Here is a 22614-nt window from a genome sequence, read left to right as displayed (position 1 = left end):
TCTCCCTTGTCCTGAAAAACACAAAAATCAAGAACAAATTAGAACAAAATTAAAAGAAACTAGGCATACTTTTGGATGCTTCAGCATGCAAGATTAACTAACATCTAAGGATGCTCATCATATTAAATCTTAGTTTCCTTGCAATCAAAAAATCATATTCCATTAATACATGCACCAAGGCAAAACATGCAAGAACACCTAGGACCATCTGCCCTCTAGCACATCCAGAACAACGGAGTATTACTAAAGCTATTTCTCGTCAGAAAGAGGTTGAATATGTGACTTGTAAAGACCAAGCAGTGAAATGTGCAACCATTTTCTATAAAATTGGTCTTATGAATCTAAAACACAGACAACATTGTGAATCAAAATAGTCGCTAATTTACTCCAAATGGGGTGTATGCATAAAGTTCTGTATCACCATGTCTCTTCAAGTCACTAAAATATGAAAGCCAGATGATTAAAAATCAAGCTTGGTTCAATTGATTAGAGGAAACCCAGATGCAAAAACCGTGACAAACCAAAGCCAAAAAAATGAACAAAACCTAGTTCAATGGCACCTCCACTGGAATCTCACGGTCGTCGCCAATAGCCAATTGCAATTGCCGGGCTTCGTTCGGTCCCTCCAAACCCTAGCTGCTCAAACGCTAAGTGTTGATAACGAAGAAGAGGAAAGGGGTGAAAGCGGGTTGGCCGAGTCGAAGGAAAAAGAGGCTGAATCTAGCCGTCGCTGGCAGCTGGTTGCAATCGTCGGGCTTCATTCGGTCCTTCCGAACCTTAGTTGCTTGAAGACTAAGATTTGAAGATGAAGAAGACGTAAAGGGTGCAAGCAGGTCGGCTGAGTCGAAGGAAAAGAGGGTTGAATCCAATCATCGCCAGCAGTCGGTTGCAATTGTCGGGCTTCGTTCGGTCGTTGGAACCCTAGCTGGTTGCTCGAAGATGAAGAAGAGAAAAAGCCAAAAAGGGTAATCGGATGAGGAACCGGCTGAATCAATTGAAGGATCCGAATTTGTATCCGAAACTGATCGGATCAAAAAATTAGTATTTGAATCCGATCTGAATCAGATGCGAAAACGAATACGGTCGAATAAAATCTGACCCGCTTTCATCCTTATGTATGCGGCTCTCACTTAATTTCTGCCTTGAGAGCTGAAATAACGGGCCTTCGTACCATTGTAACAATTTCAGAGGGGAGTCATCATGTTATTATACATATTGCTGTTTTAATATTTAAGTAGCAGCTGTTATTTGTCCCAGTACCCATTTCCTGAGTGCAATACTTTCTTCAAAACTCAAACTTTCTTATTAATCTTTTTCCCAAAACTGTACCAGCAAAAATATTTTATGTTAAATGAATAGTGATCTGGAAAATGATGGCACTATGCTTCCTTTTTTTCTGAAATTTGTTGTTATTGTTAGAAATTTTATTGGTTTTGGTTTTGAAAATGTTTAAAATTTAAATCCTATATTTAATAATCTTATATAGGATATATTTATTGAAGTCTGCCTTCTAGTTTTTGGCACGCGTGCGCTCGCCCAGCTCGGCCGTGCCATGCATGCGGCGAGGCATCGTGTGCATGTCATGTTGTGGCATGCATGTCGATGGTATCAATTTGGCCGCATGCTCCAACCTATTTTGGCTTTCATATCTGTCAAGTGTTACGGCCTGCACGTGTTGTCGGGCTTTTATGCGGCGTTAGCAAAAGCAAGCCATTGACATCTTTTTTGAGATGGCAATTGAGACCACCATGAGCCTCTCCGAACATTGCCTGGATTGAGACTATATTAAGTCTCGTGGTCAACGGTCTCAGACACAAGACAAAGTACGCCTCCGCGAGTTAGCTCGCTATTCTGCTATATTCCGCGAGTTAGTTAATATCAGTTTCTGCAGAGTTATGTCGTAACCCACAAGGGAATAATGCTGCTATTACAACCTTAGACTTCAATGGATCTCGAAAAAAGGACCTTAGACTTCAATGGATCTCGAAAAACGGCCACCCTCTGTTTGAAAATATTTGGGCTATGTTAAGTGATGGCGTGGCCTTTCAGGCCAAATATATTTTTAAAAGACAAACGGGACCGCAGACTGAATAGCTTGGTATGTGGCTAGCACTTCCAAGGCACTTTGTGGGTTGAAAAAGAGGAGCTGGCTAAAGCGTTTTAGAATTTATTATTTTGTGATTTTATTCAATGGATCCGTAGTACAAATCATCGCGAGAAAAAAAAAAAAATCTCGAAAGGATTTTTCTCTATCCTTGATAGGAAGAGAGGGCACTCATTTGAGTTCCATGGGCTAGGAAACAGTATAACTAGTCCATTTATAAAACCCATCTAATCAATAAACTAGCTGACTTTACCGTGTGTTGAGTTGGCCGCCAGAGACATGATCCAACTCTACATCATCGAATCTGGTTAACTTCAACGAACGCAGCCTTTTTAGTTTCTTTTCTTGGCGGGTGTTTCCCGTTGGTTCTCTTTTAAATGTTTAACAATGCAACGGTCGAAAAGCTATAGAACTAACGGTGACGTAAGCAAAGAAATCTTGGCGAACTTGTTGAAATAATATATAGATATATATTGACACACATAGAATCACAGACAATATAGAATTAAAAAAATCGAAAAATTCCAAACCTCGGCAATCCCAAAAGCTTTATTCCTTTTCAGCGAACTAGATTACCAGGGAGTCAAAGATTTCGAGAACCAAACAAGGAATCTCCCAGCTTGTGATATATGCCTTTCTTGCCTTCCATCTTTCTTTGGCATCACTTCTCTCTAGGCAATGTGCTTTGTCCTCTGGTTTGAGCTTCTCTCTGGCCACATTTTCTCCAGCCAGGAAATCTCATATTCCGACTTTCTGCCGGTGAAGTAAAAGAAATCCATGTCTGCAATCCAAATCAATACAATTGTAAACTGCAACCAATTTGCTATAAATTGCTGCCTTCAGCACTCTACGCAAACCAGACCCTAGCTTTCTTTGCAGGCTTTGGAGCTTGAATCCAGCTGAATTCTTTGGGCAGCACCCAAATTTCCACAATGGCTGCAGCTTCTCTTAGCTTCAAGAGATCAGACAGCATAGCTGAGAGCATGCCTGAAGCTTTGAGGCAGAGCCGGTACCAGATGAAACGATGCTTTTCAAGGTATGCATGCATATACTCTCCATCCATTGATCAAATAATCTTCCATTAAGTTTTCCCATCCTCGCATCCTATATCGACTTTTGATAATATCTTCATCTCCCGACTGGGAACTCAGGTATGTCGCCAAGGGTAGGAGGCTTATGAAGAACCAGGAATTGGTAGCAGAGTTGGAGAAGTCGGTGGACGATAAGCTGGAGAAGGACAGGCTTATGGAAGGCTTCCTTGGTTACATCATTTGTTGCACCCAGGTTGCCTGCTCATTCTATTTTTTGCTGCAGATACTGTCAGTTTTTTGGATCTAAACAAAGTAAATTCAATCTGTGATGTCATAATGGCAGGAAGCCGTCGTCCTTCCTCCGATCGTAGCATTCGCCGTCAGGCCGCATCCTGGAATATGGGAGTATGTCAAGGTCCATTCGGAGGATCTAACAGTCGAAGCAATCACTCCTTCGGAATACCTGAAATCCAAGGAAATAATATATGATGAGAAATGGTATCATTCTTAATCATCAGCGGATCCAAACATAAATCTGGATTTGGTCCTTAAAAGGTTTCACAATCATGTAATTCATGGAAATTGCAGGGCGACGGATGAGCATGCTCTAGAAGTGGATTTTGGAGCCTTTGATTTGTTGACACCTCACCTCACCTTACCATCATCCATAGGGAATGGGGCACAGTTTATATGCAAATTCTTATCATCCAAGCTGAACGAGAAGTCCGAGAGCATGAAAACATTATTGGACTACTTGCTCGCCCTTAATCACCGCGGAGAAGTGAGAATTTTGGAAGCAAAAGAAAAGTTTGTGCTAACAACTTATGACGACCAAGTAGTTTAAAGATCTGACCGATTACCATTTCTAATAACTCTGCAGAAGTTAATGATTAATAACACGCTAGACACCGTGAACAAACTCCAGACAGCTCTGCTTTTGGCTGAAGTGTTTGTCAGTGCGCTTCCCAATAACACACCATTCCAAAAGTTCGAACAAAGGTGATTCTGCTGTTTCTCCTTAACAAAGGCTTCAAACGTTGGAGAAGAAGGTTCAAAAGTCCGCTCTAATTTTCACTTGCTCCTTTTTTTGTCCCACAGATTTCAGGAGTGGGGACTGGAGAAGGGATGGGGTGATACTGCTGAAAGGGTTAAGGGGAGCCTGCACTGCCTGTCTGAGGTTCTTCAAGCACCAGATCCTGCGAACATGGAGAAATTTTTCAGTAGAGTCCCTACCATCTTTAGCATTGTGATCTTCTCTCCCCATGGCTATTTCGGACAGGCAGATGTTCTTGGTTTGCCGGATACTGGTGGGCAGGTATAGAATTCAATCCACAAATGAAGGGAACAAACTAGAAAATCTGAATGATAATTTCCCGAACTCTTCTTTTTCTGCAGGTTGTTTACATCCTAGATCAGGTAAAAGCCTTCGAAGAGGAACTGCTCCTCAGAATCAAGCAACAAGGGTTGAGTGCACAGCCTCAAATTCTTGTGGTAAGCTTAAGAATGTTAACATTGTGATAGGATTCATTCGAGTGAAAAACTATAGAATGACAATTAGTGAGCGAAGGAAAAGCAACAAATGGAGGTGATTGCAGGTGACCAGGCTGATACCAGAAGCCCGGGGAACTAAATGCAACCAGGAACTAGAGCCAATTCTCAACACCAAGCACTCGCACATCCTTCGGGTGCCATTCAAGAGAGATGATCGAGTTTTACAACAGTGGGTTTCTCGTTTTGATATCTATCCTTACCTCGAGAGATATGCTCAGGCATGTAATTGATCCTGTTTTTTTTATCTTAGGATCCGTAGCTTCCTTAAAAGGGCATGATTTGATTAATAAGTCATCAAGTTTGTGGGTTCTCAGGATGCTGCTGCCAAAATTCTTGACCACTTGGAAGGGAAACCAGACCTGATCATTGGGAACTACACTGATGGAAACTTGGTGGCTTCTCTGGTGGCCACCAAACTAGGAGTAACTCAGGTACTGATGGTGATGCTATTATCATCTCTTTCACTCCATGCAACATCAGAATGAGCTTTAAAACTACTTACTAAATATAGAGGGAAAGGATCTCACAGTGTAGAATGTGATTTTATTCTGCTTCAAAGGATTGTTACTGATATGGTTGACAAACTAGGGAACCATTGCACATGCTCTTGAAAAGACGAAGTATGAAGATTCTGATGTCAAGTGGAAGAAATTCGACGCAAAGTACCACTTCTCATGCCAATTCACTGCCGACATGATTTCGATGAATACTACTGATTTCATCATAACAAGTACATTCCAAGAAATCGCTGGAAGGTAAGTATATAATCAATCAGTGATTCTTTATGTGCTCCAAATTACGGGTGCTTGTGAATCAACAGCATAGAATGTTTTCATGGTGCAGCAAGGATAGGCCTGGGCAGTATGAGAGCCATTATGCATTTACACTTCCAGGGCTCTGTCGATTTGCCTCGGGCATCAATGTGTTTGATCCTAAGTTTAATATAGCTTCTCCGGGAGCCGATCAATCCCTCTACTTCCCCTACACACAGAAACAGAAGCGCATGACTTTGTTTCATCCTGCCATCGAGGAGCTGCTGTATAGCAAAGTGGATAATGAGGAACATATGTAAGTTTCAAAATCAACCTGTAATTTTCTAGGAAGAGCAGAAGTAGTTCCTCCAGACATGAATTCAATTTTCTTTCTTTCTTTTTTTCTGAAAGGAAGATTAAATTCTAATGTTACATACTTTTATGAGCGGAAACAGAGGACACCTTGCAGACAGAAATAAGCCAATCATATTCTCGATGGCAAGGCTCGACACAGTCAAGAACATAACTGGGCTAGTTGAATGGTATGGGAATAACAAGAGGCTGAGGGAGCTCGTGAACCTCGTTGTGGTCGGAGGTTTCTTTGACCCCTCAAAATCAAAAGACAGGGAAGAGATCAACGAGATCAACAAGATGCATTCGCTGATTTTAAAATACAAATTGACAGGTCAGATAAGATGGATAAAGGCACAGAATGATCGGGTTCGGAATGGTGAGCTATACCGTTGCATTGCTGATACCAAGGGAGCTTTCATTCAGGTTTGAATTATACTTTCCAAACTTGCTACCATCACCTAAATTATACCTAATTTATCTATGAAAATGAGAATTATCTGCTGCCTTCCTTTGTTTCAGCCTGCTTTGTATGAAGCATTTGGACTTACAGTCATAGAGGCGATGAACTGTGGCCTGCCGACCTTTGCTACAAACAAAGGAGGACCGGCAGAGATCATTGTTGATGAAGTTTCTGGTTTCCATATTGATCCTAATAACGGAGAGGAATCTAGCAACAAGATTGCAGATTTCTTTGAGAAATGCCGGGAGGACAGCACTTACTGGAATAAGGTGTCAACAGCTGGGCTCCAACGGATATATGAATGGTAATATCAATCAGCAAGATGACTAGATGAGAACAATATCTTGGCGAACATGATGTAGTAATTGACAAACGACTTATGTTATGACAGCTACACATGGAAGATTTATGCAACCAAGGTATTGAACATGGGATCGGTCTACGGCTTCTGGAGGCAACAGAACAAGGATGAGAAGCAAGCCAAACAGCGATATATTCAGCTGCTCTACAATCTCCAGTTCAGAAATTTGGTGAGTTAGAAAGGAGCGTTCAGCAAATAAATAAATAGATTGATAAAATTTTTGCTATTGGTAATACAATTTTTCCCCTGCTGGCAGGCCAAAATGGTTCTCTTAGCAAGTGATCAAGCTCAGCTGCAGGCCCCATCAAAGGCTGTAACAAAACCTGAGCCACTGCCAGGAGAAAGGCAAGTTTGCCTACTCTCTAGAATTTTACAATGGATATTCAAGCGCAGCAGTCACTAACAACTTGATCTTGGAACTACTGCAGACGCAAGCAACCACGTTTGATAAGGTGAGACTCTAGGTTCCTTTTATCTCAATGCTTTCGCTGATCTCGCTTTTCTTAAACGATGAAATATTATAGGTTGCTCAGTTGATCACCGAATTCTGCGTGCTCTCAGGGTTATAACGGATTGCCTCACGCCAAAAGCACCGTCCGAGAGAGCCACCGAAAGTGCTTCTTGAACAAAGTAGCAGCAAAATACCTGCCAAACGTATGTTTTATATTTGAACGATTGAATCTGTACCTCACCCTGTTGTTTGAAATAGACCCCTGTAAACGAATGACATGTTGTAGTAACAAGATTTATGAGCAATGAGACCAGATCAAAAATACTATCCATATAAGCAGTGAGTCATTTCAAAGCAGCAGTGCCCAAACGTTTCTGCAGGAACACGGCACCAAACATTAAGCAGACTCATCAGTTCTATAAAGCAGGAGAGTGTCTTTCAGGCCCCAAGATGAAAAAACAGAATCCGGTCCCCAAAAACAGTTGCCAGGACAAACCCTCAGCAGTCCAGCCATCGTGATGCTCATTCCGGGTGCAAAGGGTTGCAATATTTAGCATATATTTTATGCCCCCAGAAGGACCATAAAACTCAACAAGAATCTCAAATATGCATTAAGCATTACGTCTCCAAGTCACATCTCACATGAATGACCATGAAATTTAACAACATCCTACAAACAGAAGGGTACTAGTCAACTTTAATTAAGCAGTAACAGTAGGAGGCCAAGCGTTTTACATGGCTCAGCAATAAAACATGACTCTCTTGACATTTTCTTTTAGCGCGGGGAGGGGTCTCACAGATGTGCTACCAGGGACCCGAGTACTGCGTGGTCCACCAGCTGGAAACCCACGACCAGCTGCAGCTGCACTTGCCAAAGAACCACTATCTGATGTCTCTGGTTCCATATAAAAGCGGGCCCGGAAAGCAGCCAGATGAGCATAGTATGCAGGTGGCACTGTCGAAGAAAAGATAAAACAATCATCACACATGGGAGGCTACAAGCTCATCCCTAGCCCCTAGGGAAGAATAAACCAATGGTAAGGACTGGAAACTAGCAACTTACCAATGGATACAGAGCGCGTGCACCTTGCATAGCTGCAAAAACAATCCAGAATTTAGTAAAACAGATTAAGAGCTGACAGCATGGTCCGAGGAAACACCAGGAATAAGGAGAGATTTACGTGTAGCAAAGGTTGTTCGTAAGAGTTTGCAAACCATCAGCAGTGAATTTGTTTTCATCCCACAAGACATGGTAATGAGCAGGACGGCTTGTACCCTTATAAATATAACACCGCATAAAGTTAATATTTCAATACCAATCAGGAGGATTGAAAATACATAAAAACATGAATAAACAAACAATAAGGAACAGTTGCAAAGATAGGAGAAAATATACTTGGATGCCAGCATGACTGCACAAGTAAAAATCAAACTCAGTTGGGTGGCAAATCTTAGAATCAACAACAGTACCTGCAATTTACAAGGATGACAACAATCAGATCAACATTGATTATAATAACAAAACAAATAAAGCACTTGGAAAACACAACAAAAAAAAAAAAGTTGGGGGAAAAGTCAGGATGGCATCATTTAGCTCAATCATTTGTAGTTTAAGCAAGGGACTAACCGGGTAGTATGTTTCCACTCTTATCAACTGAGTAGGGATCACGATGGTTATTTGCAAACAGCCTGGTGTGGTGGCGTTTCTGGACCACAACAAAGGTTACAGGTGGCTGATAGTTTTGTTCTAGAGAGAAACATGCCTGAGACAATTTTAAAAAGAAATGAATCACATTAGACAACCAATGCATCAGCAATATTGAATAAAGATCTGACTACAGCTACGTCCAAATGCAACACCTTCCGAATTGCATCGAGCTCATACAGTAAAACTTGATAAAATTGCCCTTCACTAACTCCATCCCTACAAAGAAAACACCATCAGTAATTCTGCACAACAGAAAAGCATTAAGGAAAATTATCCAAGGATCCCACCTGTAAAATATGATTCGCTGTGGCTTTTGCCCAGTAGCCTTCTTAAAGGAAATTAGAAGCTCCCTGCACATTTAGTGATGTTATATGAGTCCTCTCAAATGAACTTCCGGATGCCAACGATACAATCAACCAATCCTAAGTGACAAGAAATCATGTAAATCAACACAATCAATCCATACTTTATCATGCCACCAGTGACAGTTCCACGTTGAGGATCTTGCCAAACTTTAAACAAATCTTGAATCAATTCTTGACGATGGGCCTGAGCACTAACTAATCCAGCATACTTTGTCACCTCTGGCCAGTCTTGAGAAGCTACAACCTGCAGGATAACAAAGAGAAATCAAATGAGCATATAGTCATATAACCAAAACATATTTTTTCTTAAAAAAAAATAAAAAGTTAACACATGTCTCCTGCATGAAGATGGATCATCTTACAGCTGCAATAGAGGGACTGGAGTCCTCCCCAGGATGAGGATGTGTCACATCAGCACCAAAAATAATGGTAGGCCTGTCACTAACCAGAGGTATCCGCCTTGTCAATGCATCCATAAGGACTGTGTTCCTTCCCCCAACCTTTAATCAAAACATTCTTGTCAAGTTGTGGAAAAGATTGAGGGTAAAAAGGAAGGAAAAGAAGCCTGAGAGCATTCGCACCTTCACATTTATCTTGAGAGCAACATTTGCCAGGTACTGCTTGCTCATTCTGAAAACATGTTTGGTCAAACAACACTGAGACACTAATCCAAGATCGGTCTCACAGATCCGTTTTAGATCACCTGACATGAAGGCAAAGCAACAGCCAAATATAGCATCCTGATAAAAACTTGATAATCTGGGAACTAATTAAAAGAATCTGTATCATGGGACCAAGATAATTAAAATCTCAAAGTTGACAAACAAACAGGTGTATATGAGTCAATTCAAAAAAGATGGACAGAGTGGGATGAATACCATACAGAGAACCATTATTGTCAGGCAATATTACAATAAGTAGATCAAGTTCTTTGCCCTGGGGATGAAGTGTGCTCATTGCATCATGATATCGTTCTTTTAGAGCTCTTTCCACTTGATCAGGCCTTGCACTTAATGGAGGAAGCACAGGTTCTATAGAAAATTCCTGTATGAAGTTCCAATGGCAGTATCGATGTAGAATATTATTTACATGACATCGGAATAGGTGACCGATTAAAGGTATCCAAAATATGTAATCAAACAGGATAATCAAGGAGACATACCATCCCAGATATCTGGCACATCTGAGCAAGCTCATGACAGAATCCACGGGCAACACTTTCTTGCACATTACGTGCAAAATTGATACATGCCCAATATTGCACTCTCCCGCCATTCACCATTTTCTACATTAGACTGGGATTGTAAGGCAAAAGGCAGTCCAATAATAAAATCATATAATATAGTTATGGTGGCATGCTTAAATTACTGCATGAAAGAAGGCATGGCTACAGCACAAGCCATAAAGTCTCATGGCAGCGCTCAGTTCGGATTGATAGAGGGGGTAATGTACAAGGAAAAGTTAGTTACTAAGGTCATGTTCATTAATGAATGATATATCTAAACCATCAAAGGAACAGCAGTCATGATTAACATGCACCAAAACCATTTCATGTTGGTGAAATCTTTATATACAATACCTTATTCATCATATTCCACTGGCCAATCCTTGGCAAGCAATTCTTCTCTTTACCAGTGTCGTGGTATTTAAGCTGCAGATCAAACAAAATGCAATCAATAATAGATGGAATAGTTATCAAAATCAGAAAGATTGCATTGTAGCATTGCCAAAGAGTTATTCCAACAAGAACTTAATTTGCTTGTTCCACGCACCCAGGGAGCAGGTAAAACCCGTGCTTCAACTGATGCAAGTTTCTCGCTGATCTTGATGCCAAATTCTTTTGCATAAGGGTCATCATGGTAAGCATTGTGATGAACCGTCTGAGGGCAAAAGAGATGTTTTAACATGATAATTTTTTTCTTATAATTATTCTATTCCATGTTTACATCAACATTTGAAGAAAAACACAACAGAAGGAAACAAAACCAACATGTATTGTACCCTGTATCAATAGGATACAATGTGAATATCATGATAATCAAAAGGTATAGATATTATAGGTCAAATTGAAGTGAAAGTGGAAACAAGGAAATAAAACAGCAGCATAGCAATGTGGAAATACAAATGCGAAAAGCTCCATAGTAAAATGAAATTCAACAGCAAGTCTAATTACAAACTCAAATATAAAAGATACTACAACAAATGAAGCATGGATACGGATAAAAGCTACGGAACAACATGATATAGATTATCAATATGGCAAATCTTAATATGCGCACGAGCGCAGATACATACATACATAGACGTGTGTGTGCATAGCATCTAGAAAGCACATAAGGCTATCAAAATAACATAATCCATACTTTATACAATAGCATCAACTTTTACAAGCTGATCACTTAGTTATCATTCAAACACAACCACAATCCATAATTCATATTTTAAAGGAAACAGCATAACCTTCAAATTTGATCATTCACATTTAGAAAGTCAACATTAGAAAAAGAAAGAAAACATCCTTCCCCTCATGTTTGGAGGTGGGGAAGCATCTAAATTGTAACCAAGAAATCTGTGAAATGTCTTTTTTTATTTAAAAAAATAAGATACTTAATATTAGTCTAGGACATGTATCGAAGAAGCATCCAATGAATATCAATATCTGATACACATACAGTATGAAGGCATATGATTTTGCAAGTATCCCTGCTTCCTAGAATATAACTATGCTAAAATAAAATGAGGCATTTTTATCAAAAACAAAACCAAGGGAGGGCTTTTGAAAATGATCGATGAAATTAAGCCAGAAGCATCACCTGTATAATATCACGCTCACGCTCTTGAGGACGTTGACATGTAACCTTCAGAAGAGCAGTTATTTGCCTCTCATTCAACCTCTTTGAATATCTCTGCCCTTCCACTATCTTACAAACCTAAAAACATTACCCAGTGAAAGAAAGAAAAAGAAAAGATTAGCATGAAATCTATAACAAGGAGATTGAAAACGTTTTTTTAAACAAAAAAATAATCATAAGCCAAAAAAAAGAAGAAGAAGTATTATCCATACAATATAAAAGCATATGCAAACTCACCTCCATAGGCAGATAATTTGGCCTCTGCTGGTTACCAACTTGCAGGCAAGGCAAATTGGTGTGTTGGATGGTAAAACCATAGGTCTCCTGAAAATACTGCACAACAGACTTCATAGTACCTCTTTCATCAACTGGGAAGCTGTTGTTCATGTGTTTCCATGATAAATAGATAGAACATAGAAAACTCAGGTTAGCTATAATGGCATTCTCAAGAACACTAATAGCAGCAGTAAAAAAAAAGCTGAAAGAGAGAAACTCCATACGTTAGTTCTCTAGTTGCCTGCGATGTTAAACCAGATATGCGATATTTTCTGCGCATATTCCCACGATGAGTGACCTCAACCTTCACTCCTCTTAGAGCCTTCTTGATCTGGTAAATGTATAGAGAACAGTGGCATTTTAACATGTCACCATAACATGAAATCGAACACCACTAACTCTTTTTTTGAAGGGAATGCCACCTACTCTTAATTATTGATATAATTAAAATCCACTGAGTTGAATAAATCAATAACAAATTCTATCTGAACAAAGGGAAAAACAGTATCAGCCTAAACTTGAATATCAAAATGTTCGGGTTCGGTCAACTAGTGTAAGCTTCGCTTTCAAGTAAAAATAGGTAAAAACAACCTGCAATAATTTTGCAAATCCCAAAAAATCTTATTTTGAAACGTCTTTGCACATCAAGAAGAAAGTAAAAGAGCATAATTTCAAGAAAACAGAAAATAAAGGCTCAGAAAAGGACCTTCACACGGTCAGCATCAGACAGTGGCCTCGCTTGGACATCCCTATTTAGAAGCTGGGTGACGAAGTCAATGACAGGCAGTGGTTCAATGAATGCAGTAGATGACATATCTGGAAAAGAGAGTAAATTAACTGGAGTGAAAAAATCTGCAATGATAGGGCAGTTTAAAGAAATAAATTCATATGCACTATATAGTTTATTCTTAAGAAAACATACTATACACATTAACAAAATACAAATAACTCGCCATAACAAGATCTGTGATATTTTGAACTTCAAAGTAGACGGTAAAAATGAACCCTTTGAAAATAATGCATGCTCTGTGGACACAGCGTACTGCATGCTATTCATTCTACGTTTTCTTAGAAGCCTATTGAACATAAAATTTCTGCACTCAGAGACTATTTATTATTGAGAAAGCATCATATACATATTAACACAACTATCTCATACAAATTACTCTCCAATAACAAGATTTGTGATGCCTTCAACTTCAAATTAGAAATTAAGCACGCACCCACAAAACAAAGCCTACAGATGCCATGGTGAGAAACAGGGTATGCTACATAGCATACATCCTGCTTTCCCTTAGAAGCTTATTGAACACACAATGTGGTGCTTTCTCTGTGCTATGCAAAACACATTTTGTAAGATTCATAAGGTTCATTACATTCAGAGGATGAATAATGTTGCAATGCACATGAAATGGATAAAGTGTTCAGGATATTGGAAGTACACACACATATATATATATATACATACATACATACATATAAATAAAGCAACATAAAAAAGCTCAACTAACGTGAGGGAAGGGGTCAGATGTCCATAATAGAACAGCAAGCACTACTTATAAGAAAAGCATATTTTTGTTGGTCATAGAAAAACAAAATATCATTTGAAGTAGAGGCAATTCATATAAATTGTCAGCAGTCTTCCCATCCTTCACATTTAAGTTGCTTGGTACAGGCAAACTGTTAACACTTCATCTAAAGTGAAATTATAAAGAAACTCTCTTATTGTAAATAAGTAATAAAGAAATCTCATGCTGCAATACATGCTGCAGAAGTTCAAATATGCAATCCCCGACATAAGAAGGCTCCCATGTACTTCATGATAAAACTACTGAACAGAAAGTACTAGGTATGCATGTCATGCTTGCCTCACTTGATATGACCAACACACTGAATGCATGCTATGATGTTGCAAATTTCTTCTAAAACAGTAATTATCTTTTAAGCATCAACACAATTTTACAGATCAAAACAAAAATTTTACTTTGTATTAATATAAGTCTGAATTACAGTTCATTTGGATTGTCAAACGACATGTTTGAATCTCAAAAGCATTAAGGCACATACTGACAGAAAAAGGGAGCGTTGGTACCAATGTTTAGTGACAAGCCCATCTGAGTAGGGCGAATGCTCTGGTAAAAACCACGCCAACTCTCCAATCCCTCACCAAGTGGTTGCCTTCTCCCTAGATGAGGTGAATAGAACGACCGACCAACAGGTGAATATCTGTAAATGACAGCAATGTGTGCCATCATTTTCAACACTCAGCAAATACAAAAGCAGCAATATGTGGGACATCAAGCACATGGAAGATACCTCGTAGTAGGCAACTCACGTAGCACAATATCGAGCACTTGAAGAGCTTCTTGGGGAGCATCTGCTTGCCTCCCAGCTAAAAACATTTCTAGGTGATGAAGATCTGCGCGTGCAGCTAATTTGATAACAACATTAAAAGCCCTCTGTCGCCTGCAGAATAGGAATACATTTAATGATTCAGTCAGCCACATAAAATTAGAAATAAACATATCTTCAAAAGATATATTAGTGCTCAGAACAATAGACCTTTCAGTGCCCGAACCATCATCCTCATCTATTAAAGTAATTTGAAACTCCCTAGAGGTAAACGGCAGTGGACCAGCTGTATAAAGGCTCTTCCTGCCATCATAGGCCGGAAGACGGCCTCCTAAATAAGACTGCCTATAGAGTCTTACTAGCTGTTCCATCACAGCACGGTTTACACCACGCGACGTAACTTCTGGCTTGATGGAGACCTGATTGAATATGACAAAAATGACTAGTCAGTGGAAAAAATGTGGATACGAACTATAATAGATTTACACGATATTTTACAGGCAAACTCACATCATACTGATGAAGATCCTTGTCAGGTAGCTCAGCAAAGAAATGATTCGCCTTCACCACGCATCTGTCACCAGAGCTCCCTTTCCCGGGGCGCAGTGGAAACCTCAGAGACTTGCTTGATGATGCCAGTGGAACCACAGGTTGGCTTGCTTGACTAGGTGTAGTTTCACCCTCAACAGAGAGCTCTTGGAACTGTTGAGTCATCTGAGAAGCAGACATCTCTGGCTGCCTAGATGAACTTGCCTGCGATGCTTGATATGGAGCTTGCATTGCTTGGTGCAGCTCGGGTGCTGGTGGTCTTGACGGACCCGCAGAGGGGCCAACCCCATGTCCACCAGCCATACTTCCACCTCCCCTGCGGCCACCATAATGCTGCTGAGGCTGCACTCTACCTCTAGAAAATGGCCCGCCACGTCCCTGGTATTCAGATGCTGGGGCACCTTGCTGCTGTGATGCCATTCCACCACGAGGCTGCGCTCCACCACCTCGTCCCTGATAGTATCCCCTGCCACGACCTCCTTGCTGGGGCTGTTGAGGTGCTGGACCCCAACCCCGCCCTCCTCCTCCATGCTGCTGAGTTGGAGCCCTTTCAGCTGGATGCTGGGGCCCACCTCGCCCACCGCTGCCACTAGACTCTGCAGATTGTGAGCTCTCCCCAGAATCCAAAGGTTCAGTTCTTCTCTTCCTCACCATGTTGGCAACTGCAATAGAAGAACTTATAAATATATATACACATGCATATAAACCTAATAGAACAAAGTATGAACATATAGACACATGCATATGAACCTTGACAAGAATGACAGCAAAATAATCAAAAACTACTACAATAGCCTACACCAAGCAGTTGCAAAAATAGGAAATAACAAAGCCCTATCCAACAACTGTAGTCTAATACAATAATCTACACCAACACCCTGTTTGGCATCCTTTTTTTCATGTTTTCTTTTAAACAGAAACACAGAATCGAATACAGAAAACATGTTTGGTTACTATGTTTCTATTTTTTATATAATAAATTTCATTATTTCTAGAAAAAGTGGACGTGAAAATTTATTCACTTCCACTTTTTAAAAAAAAGTGGGTTTTCACCCCTTTCTCATCCTGCCGCTTGACCTCGCGATCTCAGTGCCGCCCTTTCGCCTCCTCAAGGCCTTCACCGCCCTCTTCCTCCACCCCGCCGCCACCAGCCTCTTTGGTGACTCCACCTCGCCACCATCCTCAATCCCACCACCACTTCCTCCTCCACTAGGGCCTAGAGACCTGCACATGCCATAGGATCGGAGGAGTCGACATTTATTTAGTTTGTTTCCGACATCCGTTCATTCATTGTTGGCACCCGTCCGTTTGTTCATTCCCTTAGGAATGGTCGTAGCCATCCATTCCCAGCATTAGTCAGTCTAGTCGAGCAATCTCCCATTTGAGCGGCTCCCGTTGCATTTTCCCCAATTGCCCCACCTCTCCCACTCCCCACCCTCTCAATGCTTGCTCGGTTCCATGCTTCCGTCTTCCACCATGGCCTTCCGCCGATGGTGATATCATTAAAGAGAGAAATAGAGAGAGAGCCCCAAACATTTTCTATTGTTGGAAATCTGAAAATCAAATGGAAATAGATTTCCCATTTCCAATTATTTAAAAAAAAGTAGAGATGATACCAAACGCGGCCTAAATAGTTGAAAAACTGGAAATAACAAAGCCCTATCTAATGAACAAAAACCTCCATAAATATTGTGTCGCACCTCCATGAGCACCCATAGGCAGATATCCCTGATCGTTTTGCAAGCTAGATGAAATGACCTGACGTGAGTCTATTTATAATAAGAGTTCGTGCCAAGGTGCATCATAGATACAAAGAACCAAAGACAATGCAAACCGAAAAGATCTGCAGAATAGAATCATTACTGAGCACAACTGGCAATATTCAGTGCCAGCAATTAAGAATAATAAAATACATTTGTATATAACATGAAATAATACAAATGCCTAGGGACATACACATAAAACCCTATAAATTGTTTTCCAAAATAGCAAATATGATACGTTCTTGGCAAGATTTGAAAAGACTGTCCAGGATACACCAGCAGATTTTAAAGAGATTTGCATATTCCACCTTAAAGAAAATTTGCTGCACAGAGGGTAACCCTACATAAGTTCATGAACATTCCTAGGTACACTGAAGTAAAGCGCATATGAACCAAATCCTTTTCTGATTCACAAAAAGATATGCAGAAGATATCTCAGTAATCCAAATAGGATGATCAAACAAAATCAACAGGCATAAATCACAACAACTGGAGATGTTCAAAACCATCATTAAAATTGTTCTTAAAAGCAACTGAAACAAACACAAGTAGTAAAATATAGAGTTACCTGCAACACTGCAAATGTGTCAATGCATAAATGTAAATGATTAAAATCAACAATTAAAACATGAAACAGCATAATAGATGATAAGTGCCTCAAATTTCCAAAACAGCACATCTGATACACCAACTGCAAGATTTTACCACAAAATTTCACAGGATATAACAGCAGGTTTCACAGAAGAAAATTTATTGGCGAAGGTTAGCAAGAACATTCACGAACCATCCACAGTTAATTCAAACACGGGCAGGGAGGGAGCAACAGGTATAGTTTGATATCAAAAATATTCCAAAGAAGATATTCACTTCTTTATTGGTAATCCAAGTGGGACAGCTCTATTAAACACTAAGGACATAAACTACAAAACATGGAAGGCAACCAAAGAGATTTCAAAAACATCAATAACTGGTTATGAAACAACTGAAATAATACATTTGGCAAAAAGTAATGCATCCCACAAAACTCTGTAAATGTTATAACTCCTATACAATCAAATTATGGAAATTTCAATATCTGAAACCAAAAATTGATACAGAAAGGATAATCATTTCTTACGTTGGTAATCTAGATATGATGGCTCCACTAGAACTACAGAACAAATATCGTAACACTTAAAAGAAAGCCAAGCAAGCTCCAAAACTATCATAATCAGGTTCTACTGAAGTAATACATCCGCCTAATAAATAAAATTCCTTTATTGTACACAAAAATGAATTTGATGAAAAAGCACACATAGAAGTAGAAACAACATGCATAGAATATAGGAAAATGCGTCGAGATGAAACATTAATTTGGGAGGGAGAAGAAAAAAATAGAAGAAATGATGACAGAAAGGTGAGTCTTAACAAGGTAGCTTTATTTTTTCTTTAAAAAAAAGAAACACAGATAAAAACTCAGCGAAATCAGAGACAGGGCCAAGCTACACCGTTCTCTAATCTTGTATCTAACCATAACCAAATCACAAGAAAGTGCAAAGCTACATTGTTCTCTAATCTTTTATCTATCGATAACCAATTCACAAGAACCCCACCCAGAAAAAAAAAAGAACAAAGAGCAAAAAAGACAACAGGGAAAAGGTTGTAAAACCGAGAGAAATAACGAATGCCTCTTGTTAACCGATTACAAAGAGGGGACTAAGGACAGATACATCCAAATCCTCAACCCCAAAGGCACGTCTAAAAAGTATAAAGGATAACAGCGTAGATATACTTGATCGTCTAAAACCCTAGGGAGAAGTAAAATCAAACCGGAAATACAAAAATAAGAGGAAACGAGGCCAAAGATCAGAGGCCACGAAACAGGGAAAAAAATCGGTGGATCTACAGTCCTCTGAATTAGAAACAAAATACCAAACTAGGCCCTGCCATCAAATAGTTCGAAAGCAAATCAAAACAACTGATCGCACTAAAAAAACACTATAAATAACCAGGATAAACACCATCGATCACAATAAAAGCTCAATCTCACCCGCTAGGGCTCCAAGAAAGCGAAAACGAGCTCGATCTCAGTCTCCTCCTACCCTCCGCCATTTCAACACCAAATTAAACAAAAAAATCGCAAAAATCAAAACAAAATAAGCGAAGCCAATAAGCATGCATTTCTCAAAACCAATATTTCCTTCCAAAATGTCTCCGAAAAGCTCAAAAAAATAACACAAGGATATGCAGCTAGATCGAATAAAAGAGCTAAAAAAAAGGAATAAAGCAGATGCAACCGATCTACGATAATCCGATGAACCCTAAACCAGAGAAATCGAAGAAGAAGAGCGAAGTAGAGTGAGAAAACGGCTATACCTTGTACCGGCAAACGGGGTGCTGGAGGCCAGAAACCGCTTCTTCCCCCGAAAACCGCCTCGGAAAACCGCTCTCTGTCCCTCCCCTCTCTTTCCGTAAGAACTCTAACCTAAAGCAGTAGGTGTAGAGCGAAAAGGAAAGGGAGAGTCCAAATAGGATTCCGCCCCCACGGGGATGCCGAGAAAATGCCAAAGCGAGGAGAGCGTCGCGTCCGGTATTTAAAACTGACGCTAGGGCGTTCCGCAACCCAACGAGCCCCTGCGGACCGGACCGACCGCCGAGTCTCTCCGGATTCCCGGTCCGAGCTTTCCCTCTCCACCATGGCTTCCACTACCCGGTTCGGGCCGACCGCGGCGTCGGTCCGTATTCCCGGTCTGAACCGGAAGCCACGTGGCGCCCCGCATGGGCCCCCCGTGAGCTGTCCCTTGCTACCCTGGCTTGCACCGGATCCGCTCTCTTCTCCACCGCAAAATCATTTGTAAATGGTATTTCCGGATGGAGGGTTTACGGATACACGGCGCAGACAACGAGGTGGCGCGGTCCAAGGACTTGCAACATTTCCCTCTCTTGATTTCGAGCGTCGGTAGATGGACGGACGGTGATTAGTGGGCTGGGAGTTGGGACGGACCATTGGATGAGCCCAGGGGAGGAGCGGGTTCCACTGATCTGACGGCTAGCGTTAAGGGAGGCAGGAAGTCTCGGCTGCGGTACCACGGAGCTGACGCGAAGGCGTCGCGTTGCGGATGGACGGATCGCCACGTCGGACGTAAAGTGGGGTCCACGCTGCCTCGTGGAAGCGAGACGTGGTGGGCCCACGTCGCTGATATCGCCCGGACGTGACCGGCCGCTGCGCCCCCACTCGAGAAACGAGCCTAATATCACATCATATCATATTTATTTATTTATTTATTTATCTATTTGTTTATCATCTTATTTTTACCTAAATGACACATGGACCCGTACCGGTGCTTCTTCCAACGAGCTGGCCAAAAGCCATTGGTCCACACCCTACAAGGCAGCTCAGATTTCGACACGATTACCCCAAAAAAAGAAATATCTTAAATGAGAAAAAAATAAAATTTAAAAAAATAGAAAAAAAAAAAAAAAAGATAAGGGTGGGAGAGGCCCTCCATGGCTCAAAAAGGGTTAGGGATGGAGAGGGCACTAGGTGAGGGTAGTGGAGCACTTTGGGTCAGTTCGATTAGCCAAGAGGCTAGGGTCGGTGTGGTCTTTTTAACTTTTGCCATTTTTATCTTATCACTACTCTGTTTTAGATAAGAATCTGACTTTTTTAGCAAATGAAATATGACCCTTTTTGTTTTTTGAGTGGTAGGATTGGCCTGGTGTTTTATGATTGCATGGGAACCATTTTTACCACATAAATGTGATTGGTATTGGAAAGGTGGGATTCAGATTGGTGCTAGTAACTTAGGATGATGATGTGTAAAAGAGTTGCTATGTCAAAATAGTTTTGAAACAATGGTAGGTTGTTTGCCCAAAAAAAAAAAAAAAAATTATTTTATGCATTGATTCAGAAAAATAATACTGAAAATTTATACATTGACTTTCTCATAACTAAGAAGAAAAATGAAAAATCCAGTTTTAAAAGAAAACTTTGTTTATTAATGAACCTCACTCACCATGGTTTGTATTCTTGCTTTCAACAATATTTTTTTTTTTAAAAAAAAAAGAAGCTAAGATTAGGTGCTAGCATAATATTAGGGATGGTAACAAACTGAGTATAGATTGGATAGGCAATTGGAAACTATATAACCATACCCATCTTGTATGTGTCTTGGGGTAGTGCAGGTTAGGTAGAGTTGAACGGGTTAGGTTAGACAGGCCGAATCAGGTAAAATTGTAAAGGTCATTTTTTTTCCTACAAATCAAATAAATAAAAAATATAAAAATACGCAAAATAAGAGTCTAACAAATAGAATATGATAAATCAAATTTTCAACGATGATAGAAATACAACATATGAAAATATTGTTTTTTATGAAGTCAAAAATTGATAGAATACAAATTGAAGTTGCTCAAATCTTTAGAAATTGAGGCAATAATTTGTAATCGTATCAAAAAATTCCATGGGAACTAGAGCAAGAATATGTGATCGTAATATATAAGGAAAAACAAAATACAAAAAATAAAAGATCGAATTTATATTAAGTTGGTGGATAGAAATGTGGCGTAGACAGGGAGTAGTAGATTGGCTGGCATTTGATTGGCTTGGAGAGGAAAGTGGGTGCGACACTAGGGTTAAGGTCTAATTAGAATGAGAGGGAACGACCAGATAATGAGAGTCATGGGACAAGTGAGTGAAGTGACTAGGGCAAAGGGCATGGAGGGGAGTGGTAATGTATATTGAGGTCTTGTTCAAGATGGGTTTTACCATTACTTGCTCCTACCTTGGCTCAGCTTCGGGTTTTGATATCAAAACCTGCACCTGCCATTGACTCTAAAAAGTTTGGTCAAAATCCATCCTATTATGATTGATTCGAGTGCCCAATGAGATGGAGCAAATTGTCACCTCTATATAATATTTTCTCACTCACCATACTCGATGGGGACTATTTTGACCACTATAGATAGGGCCGGACAAGATCTAGAAGCAAGATCTATCATATCGACAAGTTAAGTTATGAACCAAATTTTCAAAGGCTATAACTTGGTTATACAACGTCCGGTAAAGATGAACTTTTTTCTAAAATCAGATATTTTTTTTGAGATCTAGAATATGAATCCACACTTAATAGGGGATGGTGTCTCTAGGAATCAAGCCCAAATTATATCATTTGGGGCCTGAAATGGGCCGATCAAACCAAAACTTTTATTTTGGTGTAACATTTTAATCGAATGTATCGTCCAGTCCGAGAAGAATTAGACAGAGCGACAGCAAGAACAGTTAGTGTAGAAGTCGAGATATACCTCCTGAAGAATTTTAGTTTTTCGAGTTTATTTCTGCTAGCCATATTTAATTTAAGAAAGATAATCCTATTAGAGCTAGGAAGAAGAATCTGACCCAAATTGTACAAGAACTGACCTCACCATTATAAATAAATGATGTGTACCTTGGTTTTAGATCATCAATGAAAGAAATGAGACTTAAGCTCTACTTTTGTAATTCTTCCATCTTTTTCTAAATTTCTTTTAAGAGATTCGAGCTAAACGACTTGAGAAAAATATTTGTTCTTTTCGATCGGATCAAAAAGATTGCACAAGTATATATTATTATATGATAAATACATGGTACTTATGAAATTGATCCGATCAAACCTATGTTTACCACTTTAAACTTGTAATTAAATATTCTTTATTTTTATTATGATA

The 22614-nt window shown here is 39.9% G+C and overlaps 2 protein-coding genes across 3 annotated transcripts; one reads left to right on the top strand and one right to left on the bottom strand.

Moving 5' to 3' along the window:
* The first annotated feature begins 2857 nt into the window (after positions 1–2857).
* LOC103717684 (sucrose synthase 7-like) lies at positions 2858–7395 on the top strand. The gene is made up of 17 exons (XM_039115077.3): positions 2858–3140; positions 3256–3388; positions 3479–3633; positions 3724–3916; positions 4016–4134; positions 4234–4450; positions 4531–4626; positions 4731–4904; positions 5001–5117; positions 5275–5441; positions 5530–5754; positions 5894–6215; positions 6312–6556; positions 6644–6782; positions 6870–6958; positions 7042–7065; positions 7175–7395. The coding sequence occupies exons 1-17, from the start codon at positions 3037–3039 to the stop codon at positions 7236–7238; spliced, it is 2583 nt and encodes an 860-aa protein (XP_038971005.3). The 5' UTR covers positions 2858–3036; the 3' UTR covers positions 7239–7395.
* A 257-nt stretch (positions 7396–7652) lies between these two features.
* LOC103717693 (protein argonaute 1A-like) lies at positions 7653–19479 on the bottom strand. 2 transcript variants are annotated; one of them, XM_008806176.5, is made up of 23 exons: positions 19285–19479; positions 15128–15828; positions 14828–15036; positions 14582–14731; positions 14358–14491; positions 12972–13081; positions 12490–12596; positions 12227–12365; positions 11951–12067; positions 10910–11017; positions 10717–10788; positions 10300–10422; positions 10016–10181; positions 9719–9840; positions 9500–9637; positions 9239–9381; positions 9060–9122; positions 8925–8988; positions 8692–8827; positions 8461–8534; positions 8246–8340; positions 8128–8159; positions 7653–8019 (listed from the first exon to the last, which is right to left on the bottom strand). In XM_008806176.5, the coding sequence occupies exons 2-23, from the start codon at positions 15818–15820 to the stop codon at positions 7805–7807; spliced, it is 3210 nt and encodes a 1069-aa protein (XP_008804398.1). In that variant the 5' UTR covers positions 15821–15828; positions 19285–19479; the 3' UTR covers positions 7653–7804. The 2 variants fall into 2 exon arrangements, with proteins under 2 accessions (XP_008804398.1, XP_088568742.1); XM_088712616.1 differs by having other exon boundaries at positions 14582–15036; positions 19285–19474.
* Between the last annotated feature and the right edge of the window lie 3135 nt (positions 19480–22614).

This window comes from Phoenix dactylifera, chromosome 16 (assembly GCF_051530095.1).
Source record: "Phoenix dactylifera cultivar Ajwa chromosome 16, Ajwa_hap1_PhDact_Kaust_v1.1, whole genome shotgun sequence".
In the NCBI taxonomy this organism is placed as follows: domain Eukaryota; kingdom Viridiplantae; phylum Streptophyta; class Magnoliopsida; order Arecales; family Arecaceae; genus Phoenix; species Phoenix dactylifera.
Note: the sequence above shows the minus strand (reverse complement) of the source record. Positions and strands in the feature narration are given on the sequence as shown.